General features: G+C 38.9%; 1 protein-coding gene across 1 annotated transcript; it reads right to left on the bottom strand.

The window, feature by feature from the left end:
* Positions 1-1,958: 1,958 nt before the first annotated feature.
* On the bottom strand, positions 1,959-23,101 carry nop16 (NOP16 nucleolar protein homolog (yeast)). The gene is made up of 5 exons (XM_072590908.1): positions 22,868-23,101; positions 19,789-19,897; positions 10,573-10,639; positions 5,255-5,361; positions 1,959-2,423 (listed from the first exon to the last, which is right to left on the bottom strand). The coding sequence occupies exons 1-5, from the start codon at positions 22,972-22,974 to the stop codon at positions 2,283-2,285; spliced, it is 531 nt and encodes a 176-aa protein (XP_072447009.1). The 5' UTR covers positions 22,975-23,101; the 3' UTR covers positions 1,959-2,282.
* Positions 23,102-23,882: the final 781 nt, after the last annotated feature.

The raw sequence follows: 23,882 nt of genomic DNA, 5'->3' as shown, positions 1-23,882 counted from the left end.
GGCTGGGGCTATTTTCTTTGGAGCGTCGGAGGCTGAGGGGTGACCTTAAAGGCTTACAAAATTGAGGGGCATGGCTAGGATAAATAGACATAGTCTTTTCCCTGGGGTCAGGGAGTCCAGAACTAGAGGGCATAGGTTTGGGTGGGGGGGGGGGGGGGGGGGGAGAGATATAAGAGAGACCTAAGGGGCAATGTTTTCATGCAGAGGGTGGTACATGTATGGAATGAGCTGCCAGAGGAAGTAGTGGAGGCTAGTACAATTGCAACATTTAAGAAGCATTTGTATGGGTATATGAATAGGAAGGGTTTGGAGGCATATGGGCCAGGTGCTGGCAGGTGGGACTAGATTGGGTTGGGATATGTGGTTAGCATGGACAGGTTGGACAGAAGGGTCTGTTTCCATGCTGTACATCTCTATGACTCTATAGAAGGTACTGCTGCCAAACTTGTAGATGACACTGAAATAGGTGAGAAAGTAAGCTGTATTGAAGAAATAAGAAATTTACAAATGGATATGTGAAGGTTAGATGAAAGGGCCCATAATTTGGCAGATAGTTAAATGTGGGTAAGTGTGAGGTTAGCCATAAAATACAACTTAGCTAAATGGAGAGAAATTGCAAAGAGCTTTGGTTTAAAGAGATCTAGGCACCCTCTTATAATCATCACATTGCTAGCATGCACGTGATAAAGGCAAATTGAATTTTGGCACTTATCACTGAAGGAAGAAAAAAAAATGAAGTGTTGGTGCAACTATGCAATCATTAGTTTGACCACACCTGGGGTAATGTGTACAATTTTGGTTCCCTTACCTGAAGAGGGGGTTATGGTTGTATTGGGGGCAGTTCAGAGGAGGTTCAATGGATTGATTCCAAAGATAAGGGATTTCTTATGAAGCGAGAATGAGTAGTATAGAATCTGCACTGACAAAAACAACAATTTATATCTTTCCGTACTCGTTGGGGTTTAGAACAAGGAGATCTATTTGAGATAGATAAAATGCTAAAGAGATTGACAAAGTATATGTAGAGAGAATGTTTCCTCTGGGACAAGTTAGAATAGTTTTAGGATAAAGGATAGCAGATTTAAGACAGATGAAAGAGAGATTACTACTTGAAGGGTCATGAATCTCTGGAATTCACTACCTGTGTAGTGCATGCTGGTGTATTGAGTAAATTTGAGGAGAGGCAGATTTTTAGTTAGTAATGGTTTGAAGGGTTATGGATAGAAGGCAGGAAAGTAAAGTTCTTGCTGTGCGGAGATGTGAATTAATCCTACTGAGTGGTAGCGCAAGCTCAAGTGCCTGAATTGTTTAAGAACTTGACCAGGAGCAAGAATAAAGTATGTTTTTTTTCCACAACAGTATTTACAAAACAGGAACAATCCATACTATCCAGCAAATACATGACAACCTAACCACACATTCATTTCTCTATTTCCCCCAAAATATTAAAAATGTATCAATTAATTACCTGTTTCTGAGTACCACATCTTAATCATGGAGGGTTATTCCAAATTCCACATTAGATTTTATGATATAAATGGCTCCTTTTTATGGCCCTTTCATAGTCTAAGTGGGTTGATAATCTATGGCTATTCTATCTGATCACTTCTCACCTCGTTGGGTGAAAAGAACCTCAGCCTTTTCAATCTCTTCTAGTGGGTATAAATTGATTCTCAGTGGATCCTCCTACTAATGGAATTAATTATAGTGGATCAAAGCTGATTTGATACTTTAGCTTTACAAAATTGACTGTAGACCATCCCTTAAACATAATCTAGTTTGAAGTTTGCAATTTGAGTGTTAATGATAGACAATCTATAAAATGGAAATACATTTCAGCAACCCTTTGTCTGATCTTGATAGTTTACAATAATATTGAAACAAACTACAGATTAGAGGTAGTAGAGGTCACATGTGGAGGTTAAACCTTCTGCTAATGCCATGTAAAAACTCAACAATTTGTTATAATATTTTATTATAGTTTTGTATACAATAATATCTGCAAATCAAAATACATTTATAAACCTCAAAGAATCAAACTTAAACACATACTTCAATCCTTGAAGCAATCAATTGTAGATCTGTAATTTTACTGACAACTAATAGGCCACACCACTCACTTCTAGGAATAGAAATTAACAAATAGGTACTGACCCTCCGCTTATATGAATAATTCATTGGAGAGAACACCATTCGTATGCAAGAGTTGAACTACAGAAGAAATTCCTTTCAAGACGGTATTTGCAGAATACTACAGTCCAAATTTTTTAAAAAATGCCATCTTAAGATGTGTCCATCTTTAGCTGCATAGAATCAACCAAAGCACTGTATTCAGCTGGATACCAACTTTTATAACATTCAATTTTTCTCTTGATTTGCTTTGGTGTGTCCTGGTAATAATTGATCTCATCTCTTGCCATTGCCTAAAGAGAAAAATGAAAAGCACATGATCAATGGCTTGAATTTTAAAGAAACAATCATTGTAAATCAGTGTAAAAAGAATACTTAACAATATAGATCAAAGGTTAAGTGTCCAAACCATGATCTATTTGAATAGTACAGTACAAAAGGAGGCATTTCAGCACATCAAGTCTACACTATCAATACATCTTTCAAGCACTGGGCCTATAGCCTGGAATATTGTCACATTTCAACTGCTCAAAGTTATGTGATTTCCTGCTGTAATTACCCTTCACAGGCAGTGCATTCCAGATTCCTGCCATCCTTTTCGTAATTTACATAAATTATTTGGATGTGAGCATAAAAAGGTACAGTTAGTAAGTTTGCAGATGACTCCAAAATTGGAGGTGTAGTGGACAGTGAAGAGGGTTACCTCAGATTATAACAGGATCTGGACCAGATGGAGTTTAGTTCTGATAAATGTGAGGTGCTGCATTTTGGGAAAACAAGTCTTAGCAGGCCTTATTAACCGCCCCCCGCCCCGCTTTCTAGTGTCCTGCCATTCAATGAGTATTCCCTTGTGTTACTCCTTTCAAAATGCATCACTGTACACTTATCAGGGTTAAATTCCATTTGCCATTAATCTGCCCATCTAACCCATTTACCTTTATCCTCCTGTATCCCAAAGCTTACTTCCTCACTGTCAACTATGCAACTAATTTTCTGTGGTACACCACTGGACACCAGTCTTAAGTTAAACAAATAGACTATCACTCTGTCTCTTATCACCAAGATAATTTTGGATCCAACTTGCCAAGTTAGTCTGGATCCCATGTGGTTTTATTTCACTTCGACTTTGATTTTGTTGAAATAAATAAAACTAAACTGAACTACCTCATCTACAAACCTAGTCACCTCGAAAAATTCAATTAATTTTTTTAAAGGCATGTCATCTCTCTGATAAAAGCCATGCTGACTGTCCCTGATCAAACCTCCCATTATAGATGGTATAATTTGAATTCAATAAAGAACAATCTAGAATAAAATACTAACCTAAGGGCGATCACCACCACTATTGTTTGATGTAAAATCTGCTCTCCTTACCTGACCTGGCCCACATTTGACTCCATACCCACAGCAATTGTTTGATTCTTAACTCCCTGCTGAACAATAAATGCTAGCTTAACCAGCAAACCCAGATCCCATGAATGAATTAAAATACTGTTGCTACAAGATCTGATCAAAAATTAAATTCTATGGCAAGTATCTCCCCTCCATATAGAGCACAAGACAGGAAGGTGAAGGAATATTCTTCGTTTGCCTGGATAGGTGCAGTCCCACTAACACCGTTAAATGTTTAATAAAGAGCAGCCCACTTGATTGGTATCGAATGTTGAAAATGGATTGGAATCCAATGCATAGCAGTAGCAAAATGTACCATCTACAAGATGCACTGCAGAAACTGAGGTCTTTTGACAAGGTCCTCCAAACCTGTGGTCTCTACACAAAGATGGGATGATGCATTGGAACACCAACAGCTGCAAGCTCCCCTTCAAGTCACACTTTATTCTGACTTGCAGCTATATGCCTGTTCCTCCACTGTCACTGGATCAAAATCTTGGAACTTCCTTCCTAACAGCATTGTGGGTTACCTACTCCCCAAGGACTGGAGCAGTTCAAGACACCAGCTCACCATCACCTGCTCCAGAGCAATTAGGCAATAATTGTTGGCCTAGCCAGTAATAGACTTTGTTTTGGTTTGGCAAAAGACATGATGAAAAATAATAAACTTGTGCATGAATAGTAATGGATATTGAGGTTTCAAAAGTTATGGACAACTGCATCAAGGCATTATTTCAACGAGCTACACTACACTGCAGCACCCAAGAACTACAAAATGCGAACAGAACCTGCCTGCCGATTCCTCAAACAAATCCAAACAAGCAGACACAACACAACCAAAAACTATAGCCACATTACCTTACATGAAAGCATATCAGAAATGACTTCCAGACTACTCAGACCCCTTGGCATCCTAATAGCCCACAAATCTACCAACTCACAAACAGCAACTAATGGATCCATTAGATACTACCAGCGCATCTAACACCATTTACAAGATACCATGCAACAACTGTAAAAACACTACAACGGACAAACAAGTAGGAAACTTGGCACCAGGATATATGAACACCAACAAGCTACCAAAAGACACGACCCACTATCACTAGTTTCTATACATAAAGAAGGACACTACTTTGACTGGGACAACACACACATTCAAGGACAGGTGAAACAAAGACATGCATTAGAATTCTTAAAAGGCATGGCATTCTAACCAGAACTCCATCAATTAACATGTCGATTTAGATCCTATCTACTTTCCCTCAGGATACAGAACAGAAAATAACATCACCTACCTTAAGAAACAAAGACCTATAAATAGAGAGCAGCAGGACATACCACCAGCACTTCACTGGAGACTCTCACTGATGTTACCTAGTATAGTGACGAAATGTCTGAAAATAAATCTTTTAGCTCAGTGAGCTCACTTGTCAACCTGAGCTACAAATCTTCTCATTTTTATGAACAACTGTTTAATTTTCTACATCTAGCATGGATTTTAGTTTTAGACTAATCTATATTTAATTTTTCTATTGAAAAAAATCAGCTCCAATTTTAATTTAGTTTGTAAAACATGGGAACCGTTTTCTCTTAGATGTGAAACACTATCCCACCACTTTGTCAGAGTCAAGGAGTTATGTTTAATATTTTGTGGTCAGGTTTGTATCCTGCGAACTCCACCTTCTTAAAGTGGAGTGGTGTTAAATTATTTTTAATCGATATTTCATACCTCGTAATTGTCCTTGTAGTTCTCAATCATATACCGAGCATAATCAATTATTCCTTTGGAGAGGGTATTATTCTTTACTTCTGGGATGTTTGCTTCTGCTTCAAGCTCTATAATGGGGAAAGGTTTAGAAACAGTTTATATTTTACTTTGCAAAATTTCAAATTCACAAAATTAAGCAAGACCATCTAATATATTGCCATATGTGCATGTTTTAACGTCACTTTTGTTGTTACCTAGACTTTTTGAATTAATTAAACATTCCATCACTTAAAAAAAAGCTCTTGCATCTTTTAGTTATATCGTCTAGTTTATATTAAAAAAATTCCTAACCTCCCCGATGAAGTGATCAACATTGCTAAAAGTAAAGAAATACAAAAAAAAAGTGAAGATAGTATTCTGGGTAATGACCATCTCCAAGATGGCGGACAGGAAAATAAATTGTGGTTGTAAGAGCTGCTGCTTTTCTTTTGTTGTTATTTTAGGTGTTGGAGGTGATTTCCTGGAATTCCAGGACCAGCAATTACTGTTTTATATGCTGTTGTATTATTTTGGAACTTTGGGGGGAAAAGATCAAAACAATGGCACTTTAAAAAAAGGAGGAAAACAGACAAAGGCAGTGACCACATGGTCAGAGATAAACCTACAGTGCTGTCTGATACAGCAGTGAATTTGCATAATTACTCCCTTTACTGTTTTGAGTTCAAGTATCTCTGGACATTGGACTGCGTCTAGGAGAAGTTAACAAACAGTAAAGTTCACGACTTGGAGATGCCGGTGTTGGACTGGGGTGTACAAAGTTAAAATCACACAACACCAGGTTATAGTCCAACAGGTTTAATTGGAAGCACTAGCTTTCACCTGATGAAGGAGCAGCGGTCTGAAAGCCAGTGTTTCCAATTAAACCTGTTGGACTATAACCTGGTGGTTGTGAGATTTTTAGCTTAGTAAAATTCACAGCTGACCTTGGAGGAATCTGTGTAGGAGAGCACACAGCACAGCAGCTAGCAATGTAACCTTGCTGTAAATGTACAAGAGGGAGTAGCGTGGTCCTTTCTTGACTATGTTTTATTAAGATCTGTCTCTTCAGTAAATTTTGGAAATATAAACCATAAGTACTAACTTAGCCTGGATTACTTTTTTTTCAGAGCATTAAGATGCTGCTATTTTCTGGGTTTGTAGATTGAGAAGGAGCAAAGATGTCCTTTAGTAGAACCAAGTGCTCTTCTTGTTGGATATGCAAGTTTAAGGAGTGTTTTCATGTTAACGATGATTATGTCTGCAGGAAGTGTCTTTAATTGTGAATCCAATCAGATCGTATGGATCAATTGGAGTGGAGGTTATAAGCAATAAGGAATTTATAAGACCGAAGGGGTGCGATGGATGGCAGTTTTAGGAAGATGGGAGATAATGAGGAATATTATGAAGTTGAAAGCATGAACTGTAGCTATAAGAGAGAGAGGGAGAGAGAGAATGCTGTTCTGAAGTGAGAGATTACAAACACCTGTGAGATGACTAGAGTTTACTAGAAAATTGAAATTATGTAACATTTGGCTGCGAAAGGGATACCTGAGTTTTGGTTGCTGTTTTGACAATAATTTGACCAATCAAACTTAAATTATGCCCCAGGGTACTAAAACCCAACGGAATTTGAATTTTTTTGCCAACATCAAACCATCGTGACGATCTGATATTGAGGTTTTAAAATGCTGACATTTTAAAAATTGGAGAGAGAGCAAATGCCATCGAGACAGAAAAGCGTGGAGATCTAATATCTTGCTCTCCAAGAAATTATGAAAACACTCTCTACCAAAGGTACCTTTTCATTTGAAACATATTTGCAGTAAAAAGCAAAAAGACAACCCAGGGAGATCTTCAGCCGGAAGACACAGAAGATGACAGCTGAATAAAGTTGATGTAATTTTACTAAGTGTCTCATTGGAACAGTATATTGCTATACATTTGGAGGTAGATAAGAAGCAATTAAGAGAAAGGGGGCTTAGAATTGTGAATAGCTGTTTAATTATAGAGATTACGAGGCGAGGAGAACTTTCTAGGTGTTTGACTTCACGTAATAGAGGGATTCACCTCCATGTCATAACAGGAAAGAGGTTAATCAGCGACTGGCACAGTTGGTAAAATGAGCAGGTCATACAGTCAGGGCTATCAGGAACAAAGCAGAGAACAAGGTAGGACTGGCTGTGAAGAGTTTGCACATTCTCCCCTGTCTGCGTGGGTTTCCTCTAGGTGCTCCGGTTTCCTCCCACAGTCCAAAGATGTGCAGGTTAGGTGGATTCGCCATGCTAAAAAATTGTCCATAGTGTTTAGGAGTGTGTAGGTTAGGTGCAATTCTCAGCAATAAATGCAATGTGGTAGGAGAATAGGTTTGGGTGGGTTACTCTTTAGAGTGTCAGTGTGGACTTGTTGGGCCAAATGGCCTGTTTCCAGACTGTTGTAATTCTTTTAAAGAATATGCATTTATTTCAATGCCAGAGACCTCACAGGGAAGGCAGATAAACTCAGAGCATGGGACTGGGATACGATCGCAATTACAGAGATGTGTCTCAACCATGGACAGGACTGGCAGCTTTACGTTCCAGGATACAAATGCAATAGGAAGAACAGAAGAGAGGAGGGGAATGATATTTTTGATAAGGGATAGCATTATGGCTTATTTAGGGAAGATATTCCTGGGAAGTTGTTTGGGTGAAACTGAAAAATAAGAAAGGGATGATCACCTTATTGGGATTGTATTATAGACCCCCTAATAGTCAGCAGGAAATTGAGATCTCCTTACAAATTTGTTTCTCAACTATCTGTAAGAATAATCGGATGGCTACAGTAAGAGATGTTATCTTTCCAAACATAGACTGGGATTGGTATGATGTTATGGGTTTAGACGGAGAGGAACTTGTTAAGTGTGTGCAAGAAAATGTTCTGATTCATTTATGGATGTACCTACCGGGGAAAGGTGCAAAATTTGATTTACTCTTGGGAAATAAGGCAGGGCAGGTGACAGAGATGTCAGTGGGGGGAGTACTTAGGGGCCAGCGACTATAATTCTATTAGTTTTAAAATAGTGATGGAAAAGGATAGACCGGATCTAAAAGCTGAAGTTCTAAATTGGAGGAAGGTCAATTTTGACGGTATTAAGCAAGAACTTTCAAAAGTTGATTGCAGGTAGATGTTTGCAGGCAAAGGGACGGCTGGAAAATGGGAAGCCTTCAAAAATGAGATAACAAAAGTCCAAAGACAATATATTCCCGTTAAAGGTAATTTGGTTAAGAAAAAGAAGGAAACATATGTCAGATGTCGACAGCAGAGATCGAGTGAATCCTTAGTGTATAAAGGAAACAAGGAGTATACTTAAGAGGGAAATCAGGAGGGCAAAAAGGGGACAGGAGATAGCTTTGGAAAATAGAGTTAAGGAGAATCCAAATGTTTTTACAAAGGACAAAAGGGTAAACTAGGGAGAGAACAGGGACCCTCAAAGATCAGCAAGGCAGCCGATGTGTGAAACCAAAGGAGATGGGGAGGTACTAAATGAGTACTTTGCATCAGTGTTTACTGTGGAGAAGGACGTGGAAAACGTAAAATGTGGAGAAATAGATGGTGACATCTTGAAAAATATCCATAATACAGTGGTGGTGGTGGTGCTGGATGTCGTAAATTGCATATAGGTGGTAAATCCCCAGGACCTGATCAGGTGTACCCTAGAATTCTGTGGGAAGCTAGGGCAGTGATTGTTGGCCTTTTGCTGAGATATGTGTATCATCGATAATCACAGATGAGGTGCCGGAAGACTGGAGGTTGTCTAACGTGTTGCCGCTATTTAAGAAAAGTGGTAAGAAAAAGTCAGGGAACTATAAACCGGTTAGCCTGACGATGGTGATGGACAAGTTGTTGGAGGGAATCCTGAGGGACAGGATTTACGTGTATTTGGAAAGGCAGAGACTGTTTAGGGATAGTCAACATGGCTTTGTGTGTGGGAAATCATGTCTCTCAAACTTGATTTGAGTTTTTTGAAGAAATAATGAAGAGGATTGATGCTGGCAGAGCAGTGAAAGTGATCTATAGGGACTTCAAAGTTAAATGTTACATAACACCAAGTTATAGTCCAATAGATTTACTTGGAAGCACTAGTTTTCAGAGTGCTGCTCCTTCAGCAGGTGGTTGTCATAGGGACTTCAGTAAGGCATTTGACAAGGCTTCTCATGGTAGACTGGTTAGCAAGGTTAGATTTTATGGAATACAGGGAGAACTAGCTCAAACATCAAAAGACAAAGGGAGGTGGTCGAGGGTTGCCTTTCAGACTGGAGGCCTGTGACCAGTGGTATGCCACAAGGATCGGTGCTGGGTCCACTGCTTTTCATCATTTATATAAATTATTTGGATGTGAACATAGGAGCTATAGTTAGTAAGTTTGCAGATGACACCAACATTGGGGGTGTAGTGGACAGCGAAGAAGATTACCTCAGAGTGGGCCAATGGCTGAGGAGCGGCACATGGAATTTAATTTAGATAAGGTGCTGCATTTTGGAGAGGCAAATCAGAGCTGGACTTATATACTTAATGGTAAGGTCCTGGGGAGTGTTGCTAAATAAAGAGACCTAGAGTACAGGTTCATAGTTCCTTGAAAGTGGAGTTGCAGATAGATAGGATAGTGAAGTATGGTGTACTTTCCTTTATTGGTCAGAACACTGTTTTGGAGTTAGGAGGTCATGTTGCAGCTGTACAGGACATTGGTTAGGCCACTTTTGGAATATTGTGTGCAATTCTGGTCTTCATCCATCAGAAAAATGTTGTGAAACTTGAAAGGGTTCAGAACAGATTTACAAGCATGTTGCCAGGGTAGACGGTTTGAGCTATACCTGAGGCTGTTTTCCCTGCAGCGTCAGAGGTTGAGGGGTGACCTTGTACAAGATTTTACAAAATCATGATGGGCATGATCAGGTAAATAGACAAGGTCTTTTCCCTGGGGTGGGGGAGTCTAGAAGTAGAGAGGGTGTTGGTTTTGGGAGAGGGAAAAAATTTTAAAGGGACCCAAGGGGAAACGTTTTCCACACAGAGGGTGGTGCATGTATGGAATGAGCTGCCAGAGGAAATGGTGGATGCTGGTAAAATTACAACATTTAAAAGGCATCTGGATGGGAAAATGAATAGGAAGGGTTTACACAGATATGGGCCAATTGCTGGTAAATGGGACTAGTTTAGATTCGGATAGCTGGTCAGCATTGATGAGTTGGACTGAAGGGTATGTTTCACATCTCTGACTCTATAGTACTAATAAGAATATCTAAAATGACAAATTAGATACAAACCATTGATAACATACGGCTTAGTAACAACTGGCTTCTCATTTCTCGAGGCAGTTGCCATTTTACGTTGCTGTAAAACAAATTAAACAGAGGCAACTAAGAATAATTTGTACACTTTGTCATCATAATGCAGATTCACAAACTAGACAAACTAATACTTGTAAGCACAAGATTTCAAATTATTGGGAACAAGTTGAACAATATTAATATAGGTGAAAGTCACAGCTAATTTGCAGACAAAAATATCCACAAAAAGGAATGACATGAATGACTAGTTACTTGTTTGGGATAATGTTTGCTCATGTAAAACTTTTGGATCGGTCAAAGGAATTCTCAGGTTTCTTGAACAGTCACCTGAACTGGAGGTATAGGCCTGATTTGAAGTCTTACTGGCAGACCAACATTTCTTACAAACAAGCAATTCCTCGACAACAGGAAAAGCAGACTGAAGTTTTACTTCAGTACTTGCAATCAATCCAGAGGCAGGTGCGTTCGTAATTAAACCAAGTCAACATTAACAGAAGATCACATTTTAAAAAATCAAAAAGCAAGTCTGTCTAGCTGCACCTAGAATGACATTTCCTCAGAACTACATTAAAGACAAGATTTTTAATAAAACTTATTGATAAATTTTCAGCACTCATAACATGTAAAAGCCCGTTAAAGCCACAGTCCAGTTTCAGACAACCAATATTCCACACCGATTTGGAGAAAGATCATAAACAAAGGGATTGGCAAAGGAAGAGAACAAATCTTCCATGTGCACGGATATGAACTAGCTTGGGGAATTTTAAAAAAATATTTAATTATCCATGAATCGGTTTACTTGGGACGGGATATCATTAGAAGCAGTTATTTTTTTAAAAATAAAGTGACTCATGAACCAAACAACAATCACTGAAGCCCATGGAAAGTAGTATATTTACATTACCTTTAAGTAGAGCTGGTATAACTGTCCTCATGAAGCGGAGAAACTGGTTAAAGAAAGTGTTCTCATTTTGCAATACATTCAACAACATGGCTGAGTTGTTGGGAGTACAAATGAGAGAAACTAGCTTAATCATCTACCTATCACCTTTTAGGAGAAACCAAAGCTAGACTTTTCCCCTCAAAATGTTGAGAAGATAGCTTCAAAGAAAGAAAAACTAAAGGTCGGGCCTACCACTGTTTAATGTCTGATCTACATTTCCCTAGCTGCTTTCATACCAACATCATAAATTTATTCAACATAAAATGTTCACAGCAGAAAGGCCCAGATCCCCAGCAAACCTGCTGCCTCTTTACCTGTATTACAGCCATTTCACTGGGTTACCAAGGAAAAATAGTATTTAGCTTGAGGAAAGTGTAGTAACTGACCTTAAGTACTTCCATTACATCTTCAACAAACAGCTACCAAAGCCTGGACTAGGCTGATCTTCAACCTTTTACTGACCCTTTAAAACAGGTCTCTCACAATCTCCTCTAGTTTTGCAGTGGTATTCCCATTTTATACCCAGCCTGCATGCAATGGAAATTGTAAATCACCGTTGTCCCAGAGGATCAAAATTAGTTTCTTTAGAGAGAAGATAACTGTTGGTGGGTTTAGCCTCAGTCACCGTGCCTCTGACAAGGGAAGAGGTTGAGTAGGTAAAGCCTCTTCGTGACATCAGACAGAACAAAAATTAATCCTGCATTGTTGGTGTCATTCTGCATTGTGAATCAGCCAATCCCCTAAGTGTCAGGCATTCAAAATTAGCAACATAAGCATGAGACTGTAGCTCAGAAGATTTTCTTCATCTTAGGGACAAGTAATAAATCACTATGTAGATTACGCAGTCAGGTCATCGTGAAGTGATGCCCACATTTTATGATTACTACAAAGATTTCAGGAGTATTTCAGTGAATAAGTAAGTCAGAGAAGATAGCAAGAGCTTGTTTACATGTATAAAAAGGTAGAGAGACAGGCCAAAGTAGACACAGGCCTCTTACAGAATGAGTCTGAGGAAACAATAATGGGAGAACCAGGAAATGGTAGAAGACTTAAATTAACATTTTGCATCAACCTTCACAGTAGAAGATGCTAATAGCACTCTACAATTATGAAATAATCAAGGGGTAAAAAAGGGGGAAGAAAAATAAATACAATAACTATCACCAGAATAAAGGTACAATGAAAACTAAATCAGGCTAAAGATCAATACGTCCTCCGAGCATTGTCAGATATTCAAAGAAGTAGTTACTGAGATACTGTATCACTGGCAGTAGTCTTCCAAAAACCCTTACATTCTGGAAAAGTCCCAGAGGATTGGAAAACTGCTAATGCAATACCATTACAGAGTTACCTCAATTATCTGAATATCGGACTATTTGAAGAGGATTTCAAGGTCCTGTAAAAATGTTACATCAAAGAGGTAAGTGTATTTAATTTAGCTGTACTTAAGAATATGTGAAAACACTGGCAAAAACAAAGAAACACAAGCAGCTCAAGCATCAGCGACTGGATACTTTTTAGGTAAGGGTTGTTACATGGCCCTTTGCAAAAGTAAGTGTTTTACAGTGCTCCCGGCACTTTACCGGGCCGTTCATTTACGAGAATGTAAACGCATGCACGAGGCAGGGCTTCCGTCTTTCTATCGCAAGACTGAGTTCCTGGAAACTGAAACCGTAAATGATCTTGCCATCGTAGAAGCTGTTCGGGATCTTGGGAATTCATTGTAAGGGTTTAGTTCTTCTCATTTTAACCTGTAATTTGCAGACTGCCAAAATTAGTTTATTTAAATGGCAGACTCGTTAAAATTATAGATTTAAAAGCATTCTCTGGTAGAGCACTGCATTAGATCAGTATGGCTGCTCCTGTCTAAGCTAAAATAGATTATCCGAATAATCAATTATCCGAACAAAATAGTGCCCGCCCATCTCATTCAGATAATCAAAGTTCCTCTGTATTTATAAAGAGAAAGGGTTTAAAAATTACTTATATATCAATTAGCTTTGAGCCCTCACTGATTTTACATTATTTTAATTTTATTCTTTTGTCAATTTGGGTTTGGAGCTGTGAACTGTAAGCTGCCAAGTAAAAATGACTTCTTGACGGTGTGTAACAGCTTGTGTTAAGAGGAAAACAGACCACAGAAGCAAATTTCAGATTAATTTCTGATCCAAAGGTTCTGCTGATACTTGGTCACTGGGGAAGAATTTTGATAGTGGATAAGAGTGTTAAAGGCTGGGAATACTTACGATACTCTCAGATAAATTATTCTCTTAGAAGAATTTAGAATTTTGTTACCTTTCATAATCAGAACTCATGTAGAAGACCAAAGAGTAGCAACGACAAGACAAGCAGGTATAATGGCTGGAGATTATGAACTGATTCATGAGATTTTTTTCTGACATCCCCCACAAATTTGATAAGAATAAAAAGTGGGAGAAAAGTGAAGGGAAGGCAGGTAGCCAGGGTAGAGAATGAACAGAGGGAATGCCCAAGATCTCCTTTTCAAATTAATAAGGAAATTGTTGAGGTGGAGGTGATATTCAGAAGCTTAAGTGTTTTTATTGTAATAAGTTGAGCCATGTCTATTCAGAATTTTGGAAATTGTGAAGAGGGACTTAAAGAAGTTCGTAAAATGAGAAGGATCAAGGGAACACGAAAAGGGAACACCACAGACCAGGCTGTAGCTCGAACAATAAATGAAAAGACCAGAGGTGAATTCAGTTATTCATAAAGAAACGTGCAAGGTAGATAAGAGGTATGCAGGATTTTTGTTGAAAGAAAAGGCGACTCCTTTTTCTTTCGGTGTGGTAGCTAAACCTATAACCATACTAAGAGATACAGGGGCAACACAATTATGATGAAAGACATGGTTTTCCCTTCACATAGTTCAATGGGAACTAAGTTAAAGAGATTGGTGGAAGATATATTCCAGTTCCACTGGAATGTAATTTGTTATCTGGAGAAGCAGTTTTTGGAGTAGTAAAAAAATTCCTTCTGGGTAATGATTTGGCAGGACTATGGGTAGTAGCTTCATTCATAATTACAGAATGTCCAAAGGAGGTACAAGAACCAGAACAATTACAGGAACAGGTTCCTGATATCTTTCCTTCACGTGTAGTAACAAGAATAATGGTTAAAGAAATTCTGTGAATAAGGGTTGATGTGACACCACAAGCAAGTAAAAGGATAGCTGAAACCTTCCTAAAAAGTGAAGATAAACCAGATGGAGTGTTTGGTATGAGGTCTCTAATTACAGCACAAAAAACAGATCCTCAATTATATAATTAACAGTCAGGCTCGACTAAGGTAGAAGCTGAAGAGGTTCCTGTCTTAAGGATGAAGTGCTAATGAAGAAGTGGAGCTGCACTCTCAGATAAGGAATGGTTGATTGTGCATCAGATAGTGGTAGCACCTAGCTATTGTAGAGAAAATAAGAAAGTACAGTTGTGTCAAGTACTGAATGTTGGAGAGGCAGATGTAAAGCAAGGTTGTCAGCCAAGGAGAAAAAGGCAATTACGAACTTCCTACTAATAGATTACCAAGTTTGGAAACATTAGAGAAATTAATCACTGTATTTTCATATCTGGAGAAAGACAGAGCGACATAGTGAGGTTGCTCAGAAAATATAATTATGTGTGCTAAAAATATACTTGGATGTACCACATTTACTGAACTTAACATTAATGGAGGTAATTCATACACAATAAAACAAAACCCATATCAGTTAAAGACAGAAAAACCCAAAAAAAGTTACAGAGAAAATTAATACATGTTGGAGAATCAATTGATTGAACCAAGCCAGACTAATTGAAGTTCTCCTGTAACACTGATTTCTAAACCAGAAGGTTCAATGACATTGTATGTAGACTGCAAGAAAGTGAGTGCAGTCACAAAGATGGTTTCATACCCTATTTGCAGACTAGAAGATTGCATTGATAGGGTTGTATTCCACCACCCTTATGTAAAATTGACTTGTTAAAAGGATAATGGTAAGTACTGTTGGAGACTGCTAATAAAACGACCGCATTTGTCACACCTAGGGATTGCACAATGTCAGATTATGCCATTTGTATTTACGAATGCCCTAGCCAGATTTCAAAAATTTTGGAAGCTTGTTGTGGATGAAGTACTTCATTGTGCCGTTTACTTGGATGACATCATAGTATGTAATACCACATGGAAGGAACATATAGAACGGTTAGAAAACTTGTTTACACAATTACAGTTAGCAGGGACAGTGTTAAATCTAGCAAAAAGTGAATTTGTAAAAGCCAAGGTGACATACTTAAGACACGTTGTAGATCAAAGGCTGGTGTCACCCAAAACAGCTAAAATAAAATCTTGAATTGACTTTCCCACCACTAAAATAAAAGTGAAGATTATAAGGTTCATACTGAATTTTAGTACAATAGCTAAACCTTTGACTAATTTGCTTAAAAAACAAATGTAAGATTTTATGGTCTACAGAACACCAGAAAGTTTTGAAAAGCTAAAACCAATTTAAAGAGTGAACCTGTGTTAACTGTACCTGACTCTGACAAATAATTTAATTTTAGTAGCAAATGCTAGCCATTTAGGAATGAAGCATTTCTCTTCCAGGTTGGAATGGAGAAGCCCACAGATTTTTCAAAAAAAAAATTGAACCAGTTTTGGAGGTGGCATTCTAAAGGAAGCCCTGGCTGTGATAATAGCTCTTTAATACTGATGTTTACATTCTACATGGCAACTTCGAAACTGTGGTGTTTATAATTGACTTTTATTGATAAATTTAAAAATTTAAAAATGTAAGACTCCAGGATTGTTCAGCTGGAGTTCATATATGCAGCCTTTTAATATACAATCTATATGTATTTCCAGGAAAGAAAATGCAACTGCTGATGCCATATCCTGAATAGAAACTATTGTAAATTTGAGGGTTTGATGAAGAGAGTTGAATAGCAATTAAGATTCTGATGGGAGGAAGACTGAGAGTTGTGTGTTTTGTTTGATATTTAAATGTTATTGACCTTTAGGGTGTAGGTTTGCTAGCCGAGCTGTAGGTTGGATATCCAGACTTTTCATTACCTGGCTAGGTAACATCATCAGTGGCGACCTCCAAGTGAAGCGAAGCTGTTGTCTCCTGCTTTCTACTCATATGTTTGTCCTGGATGGGGTTCCTGAGGTTTGTGGTGATGTCATTTCCTGTTCGTTTTCTGAAGGGTTGATAGACGGTATCTAGATCTATGTGTTTTTTATGGCGTTGTGGTTGGAGTGCTAGGCCTCTAGGAATTCTCTGGCATGTCTTTGCTTAGCCTGTCCGAGGATAGATGTGTTGTCCCAGTCAAAATGGTGTTTTTTTTCATCCGTGTATAGTGTTATTGACCTTGTCATTTATTTTCCAAATTCCTTTATTTTCCAAAAACAAATGCATGGATTGAGTGTGGAGGCATGTTAGAGCCCTCACTGATTTTTCATTTATTTTGTTTTATTCTTTTATCAATTTTGGTTTGGAGCTGAGAACTGAGGATTGTTGGTAACAGCTTGTGTTAAAAAGAAAGTAGGCTAAACAAGCTTTTGTTTATTTGAGAGGCCAGGCTTGCAAATTATTTTCAGATTGATTCCTGATAAAAGGTTCTGCAGACACCATCGTTAGGGAACAATATTATGTTCAAACAGATAGCAGAGTGTGGCTCATAATGAGGTCAGTACATTTGGGTCTAGAAAAGATCTTACTGTCATCGAGATGGTAGATGTTCAATGCAAGGTTTGTTCAATGTTAATGAGGATCTCTTGGAGGAGTCTGTCAGCCTGTCAGGGAGTGGTCAGAGTTTGAATTGGGCTTTGGACTTCTGGGTTTTGTAATTTCAGGGAAAAGAAATCTTGCTGGTGATGCTACAGCAATGAAATTCGATAGCTCCCTGCTTAAATTCTCATTAGCAGCTTTTGGAAGCGAAGAGAGTAGAAAATTAAGTTTCAAGTACTGTATTATATTTATTTGAATAAACTGTAAAAGGTGACCCTGATCTACATCTTCAGAAAAATAAACAAGAAACCATTATCAGTACCTATGAAACAATGCTCAGAAACGTCATTGAGTTTTTTGAGAAGGTGACCAAGATGAAGATGAGGGTAGGGTAGTTGACGTGGTATACATGGACTTCAGTAAAGCCTTTGATAAGGTTCCACATGGTAGGCTGTTGGAGAAAATGCAGAGGCAATGGAATTGAGGGTGATTTAGCAGTTTGGATTAGAAACTGGCTTTCTGAAAGAAGGCAACGAGTGGTGGTTGCTGGAAAATATTCAGCTTGGAGTCCGGTTACTAGTGGTGTGACACAAAGATCTGTTTTGGGACCACTGCTGTTTGTCATTTTTATAAATGACTTAGACGCAGGCATAGGCGGATGGATTAGTAAATTTGCAGACGACACTAAAGTCGGTAGAGTAGTGGACAGTGTAGAAGAATGTTACAAGATGTGGGGGGACTTGGATAAACTGTGGAATTGGGCTGAGAGGTGGCAAATGGAGCTCAATGCAGCTAAATGTGACGTGAAGCATTTTGGGAAGAATAACAGGAAGGCAGAGTACTGGGTCAATGGAAAGACTCTTGGTAGTGTGGATGTGCAGAGGGATCTTGGATTCCATGTATATAGATCCCTGAAAGTTGCCACCCAGGTGGATAGTGCAGTTAAGAAGGCATACGGTGTGTTAGGTTTCATTCATAGAGGGATTGAGTTCCGGAGCCACAATATCATGCTGCAACTATACAAAAGCCTGGTGCGGCCACACTTGGAATATTGTGTACAGTTCTGGTCCCATATTTCGGGAAGGATGTGGAAGCATTAGACAAGATGCAGAGGAGATTTACCAGGATGTTACCTGGTCTGGAGGGAAGGCCTTATGAGGAAAAGCTGAGAGACTTGGGTCTGTTCTCATTGGCAAGAAGGAGGCTAAGAGGGATTTGATAGAGACATACAAGATGATCAGAGGATTATATAGGTAGACAGTGAAAGTCTTTTTCCTGGGATGATGGCATCAGCGTGTACAAGGGGGCATAACTACAGATTGAGAGGTGATAGATTTAAGACAGATGTCAGAGACAGGTTCTTTACGCAGAGAGTGGTAAGGGCGTGGAATGCACTACCAGCTAATGTAGTTAACTCAGCCACATTATAGAGATTTAAACTATCCTTAGATAAGCACATGGATGAATTTGGGATAGTGTAGGGGGGCGAGCTGAGAATAGTTCACAGGTTGGCGCAACATCGAGAGCCGAAGGGCCTGTTCTGTGTTATATTGTTCTGTCTATATATAATGCATAGTGAAAACCATTTAAGTAACCTTGGCAGTCTTGTTATTTTCTTTTATTTTATCCCGTAACTGTTATTGTTTGACTGTCCATTTTCAGCACCATTCACACAAAAGATAAAAGGTTTTTGGACTTTAGCTTAGACAAATTAGATTACTTTGTTGTTTAATTTTACTGAAGTTACTATATTGTTAATAAATTGCTTAGTCTTTTGTTTAATACAAACCAGTGTCTGGAATTGTTTATTTGCAAAGTATCAAATAGGTTATTTAAATAAGCCTGATTAGGAATCGGGCGACGTCAATTCTGAGGGTATGTGAAAGTTCTAATTTTACCGTGTTACAAATACAGAGGTAGAAAGACTGGTGTGGTTTAGCTGTCTATCTCCATGTCATAATGAAAAGATGTAATAGCAGAGCAATTAGAAATACGTTGTATTATCAACCAGTGTCAGAATGCCTTCACAAAAAAGAAATCATGTTTGACGAATTAAAAGTTCTTTGCGATTGTAATAAGCAAGATAGATAAAGGACAGTCAGTGAATATAATAAATTTGGATTTCCAGAAGGTATTTGATGAGGTTTCACCTTAGGTTACTTATTTAGATCAGAGCCCATGGTATGAGGGGCGTTTTCAGCAGTAATCCTTCTGGCAGCTTGTAACTAGCTAAGTGGCCACACTTACTTACAATATATATTAATGACTTGGATAAAGAAAGTGAATGTGTTATTGCCAAGTTTGCAGATAACACAGAAATAGGCGAGAAGGCAAGTGCCGAAGATGACAAGAGTCTGCAGAGGGATAGATACTATATTCACTGTATTTTCATAAATACACGTAATAATAAATTGCTATATTCAACAGATTAAGTAACTGGGGTAGATATTTGAATGGCCAAATTTTGTTATTATATCTCATGGTCTTATTGTCCTTAGTTTTTAAGCAAAATCACAGTTGTACACACCTTGTTCTTCTTAATGGGAATGGCACGGTTTGGGTCGGATGCTATACCCATGTCAGCCAGATTCTGAGCAACTGATCTCTTGTCGTTCCATGCTTTTCTTATCAATGCACTTAAAAAGAAAACTTGAATTAAACACTTTATTCAGTTATTAAACAGATACATTTGTATAACTGGTCACAAAAAAATGCTACCTAGGGCATTCCAACAATAATTTTGTGACTATTGCAAATTAACATCACAACAGGGTAACCTATAATATTTTTAAGAGTGAACAATATTTCATTAATCTTGGCAGGAAAGTACAGCACCAGAAAGTACAGATGTTTATATGGCCAGTTACAGGAGCAAATTAACTTCATGCTCAACTATCTAATAATTTCTTTCCTTACAATATCTGTCCCACAACATCTGTCTTTAACTGAGCTATACAAGATGCTAAAGGTGATTGACAAAGTAGGCGTGGAGATGATGCTACCTGTTGTGGGACAATCTAGAGAATGACAGGCCAGTTTTAGGATAAGGGCTGGCAAATTTAAAATATGGAATTGACTACTCCAGAGTATGGCGTTTTCTGGGACATTGAGTAAACTAATGGAGGAGAAAGACAAAATTTTAATTAGTAATGGGTTGAATGATCATGGAAAGCAGGTGGGAAAGTGAAGTCCAGGCTGAAATTAGATTATCCATGATCATTTTGAAAAGTGGAGTAGGCTTGAGGAACTACAGGGCCCCAGTTAGCTAGGCTGCTAGCATGTTAAAGTAAAATTAACAGGAACAAAGTGTTCAAATTCTGTTCTGGGTAAAGTTGATTTGTGGCCTATTTCCCCACCCTGCCTGTACTAAAAAACTACAGCATTTAGCTATGATTCAGGAAATAACCTGCCTCCACGCACAGTACTTGAGAAAAAGAATATCTGCCAATATTACATCTCCTGCTTATCAATTCCACCTTTTATATCAGGTAGTTAAATCTAAATGCACCTTCTCTCTTCTGAGCTTCAGTTTAAAATCTGTGCCAATTTCAAATACACAGTATCATCCAATTTTCTGTTCTTAAGGAACTTTGATTAAACTTGATCTAATTATTTCAACCAAAATAAACAACTCCACACACGCAACCCAGGTTCACAATTTAACATCTCAATTCAATTTAGCTCCCCAATTCACTTTGTCTCTGCTGCCTGGATATTTTTGTAATGAGGCAAGATTTGAGTAAAAAATTTAGACTGGCACTTAAATGTGGTTTTGAGAGAGAGCTACACTCACTGGAGTCTATTTTTAAAAAAAACATTCAATTTGCAGAGTGCATACAGTAACACCACTCAACTAGAATACAAATGACTGGAACATACTCTCTATGTGACAGATGAATATTGTAATTTATTTACTCATAGCATAATTATTCCCTTTATTTGAAAATGACTGCATTTATTATGAAGTAATCATCCTACTTTGTCCATGATTCTGTAATGCTAAAATAGTCAGAGTCACAGAGATGTACAGCATGGAAACAGACCCTTCAGTCCAACCCGTCCATGCCGACTAGATATCCCAACCCAATCTAGTCCCGCCTGCCAGCACCTGGCCCATATCCCTCCAAATCTTTCTTATTCATATACCCATCCAAATGCTTCTTAAATTGTACCAGCCTCCACCACATCCTCTGGCAGCTCATTCCATACATGTACCACCCTCTGCGTGAAAAAGTTGCCCCTTAGATCTCTTTTATATCTTTCCCCTAAACCTATGCCCTCTAGTCTGGACTCCCCAACACCAGGGAAAAGACTTTGCCTATTTACCCTATCCATGCCCCTCAATTTTGTAAACTTCTATAAAGGTCAGTCTCTGACGCTGCAAGGAAAATAGCCCCAGCCTGTTCAGCCTCTCCCTGTAGCTCAGATCCTCCAACCCTGGCAACATCCTTGTAAATCTTTTCTGAATCCTTTCAAGTTTCACAACATCTTTCCGATAGGAAGGAGACCAGAACTGCGCGCAATATTCCAACAGTGGTCTAACCAATGTCCTGTACAGCCACAACATGACCTCCCAACTCCTGTACTCAATACTCTGACCAATAAAGGATAGCATACCAAATGCCTTCTTCACTCTCCTATCTACCTGCGACTCCACTTTCAAGGAGCTATGAACCTGCACTCCAAGATCTCTTTTTTCAGCAACACTCCCTAGGACCTTACCATTAAGTGTATAAGTCCTGATCTTTTTTGCTGCAGGCCCTGCCACAAGTACTGTCTCACCTCTAATTGGCTCACAGTGGTGTAAACATATATTGTCCAAAAAAAAACGAAACTAATGGTCAGCTAATCTATTTTAGATATCATTTACAGAACATTTGTTTATGGCTAACATGAACTCCTGTAAGTGTTTACATGTCCTGCATTCCTTTTACCCAACCCCATATAATCCTTTTATTAAATGCTTAATGCCTTCTCAATAATGGTAAGGATACGAGAGATTCGCCCGATTCATTAAAGTCGTTTAGGTATGTAAATCTGTACATAACAAGTCTAGGCTTCTTTTGACTCCAGACCCACAGCACTGTGGATACCTCTTAACTACACTCTGGGCAATCAGGTACGGACAATAAAAGGGTTGTCTAGTCAGCAACGCGTCCAGGCCATGAACAAGTTTAGATCAGGAGCTGTACGAGCAGAAGTAGACCATTCGGCCGATCGTATCTGCTCCGCCCTTCTCTAAGATCATGGCTGATCTGATAGTCCTCAACTCCACTTCCCTGCCTTTCCCCCAGAATTCTCGATTATCTTGCTGATTAAAAATCCGTCTCTCACTCACTGGAAAATGCCCTACTCTTCTGTACCACCTGATTCGAACATGGCGCCTCTAACAACGTGACACCAGTTCACTGAGAGAAACAGGCGGCTACTCAACACCCAAAAGAAAAAAGAAACAAACGGTAAAAGCTTAATAAAATGAAACCAACGCCCGGTGATATTTTATGAAAAATTATCACCGTCTACTTTAGAATCAGAGCGATTGAAGGAGCCACTGACAGGGTTTCTGTGGGAGGAGAAGCCCGAGCCCCGGCCTCTCCTACACTCACCACGCAATCCGCGGATTTGCTTTCTTCAGCATCTTCTGTTTGAGTCTTTTCCGATTGATATTATAATTGAACTTCTTCTTTCTGTTTTTCCCTTTTGCGTTCGGCATCTTTCAAAAACGATCCACACGAACTCAGCAACACGCGTCTCACACGCCACCTGAACTCTGACCCTTGTCCTCTGACCCTGTCCAGTTCCTGAATGCCGCTTTATCAAAATGAGAAATTGTGTTTCTGTTAGTAATTTGATCATTACTCTTCGATGCTATTTTTGATAAAATAATTTAGTGATAAGATGGTATGAAGACATAACAAACCTCACCTTTTGGAATATTTGGGTATCGGTTAGTTTTAACTGTCAATCACAGGCTGAGACCCCGCCCTTTAATGCGGTTGGTGGGTATTACCTATCAATCACAGGTAGAGTTTCCAACTGCTAATCACGGACCGAGGCTCCGCCCTTTAATGCGGTTGGTGTATATCAACTGTCAATCACAGACTGTGGTTCCATCTGTTGTCAATCACAGGCCGAGGCCCCGCCCTTTAATGCGGTTGGTGTATACTAACCGTCAATCACAGACCGTGGTTCCATCTGTTGTCAATCACAGGCCGAGGCCCCGCCCTTTAATGCGGTTGGTGTATATTAACTATAGAAATGATCCATAAGAGGCTTTTATTCCTGAAGAAGGGCTTTTGCCCGAAACGTTGATTTCGCTGCTCGTTGGATGCTGCCTGAACTGCTGTGCTCTTCCAGCACCACTAATCCAGTATTTGATTTTCAGCATCTGCAGTCATTGTTTTTACCCTATAGTCTTTTAACTGTCAATCACAGACTGTGGTTCCATCTGTTGTCAATCACAGGCCGAGGCCCCGCCCTTTAATGCGGTTGGTGTATACTAACCGTCAATCACAGGCTGAGGAAGGTTCCGTCCGCTAACTGTCAATCACATATGGGGCCCACCTCCGTTTAGAGTGATGATGTTGGCGTAAGTTAATCGTCAGACGGGGACGCAAACCG

The sequence above is a fragment of the Chiloscyllium punctatum genome, chromosome 20 (assembly GCF_047496795.1).
Source record: "Chiloscyllium punctatum isolate Juve2018m chromosome 20, sChiPun1.3, whole genome shotgun sequence".
NCBI classification, from domain to species: domain Eukaryota; kingdom Metazoa; phylum Chordata; class Chondrichthyes; order Orectolobiformes; family Hemiscylliidae; genus Chiloscyllium; species Chiloscyllium punctatum.
This window is presented reverse-complemented; position numbering and strand designations above follow the sequence as displayed.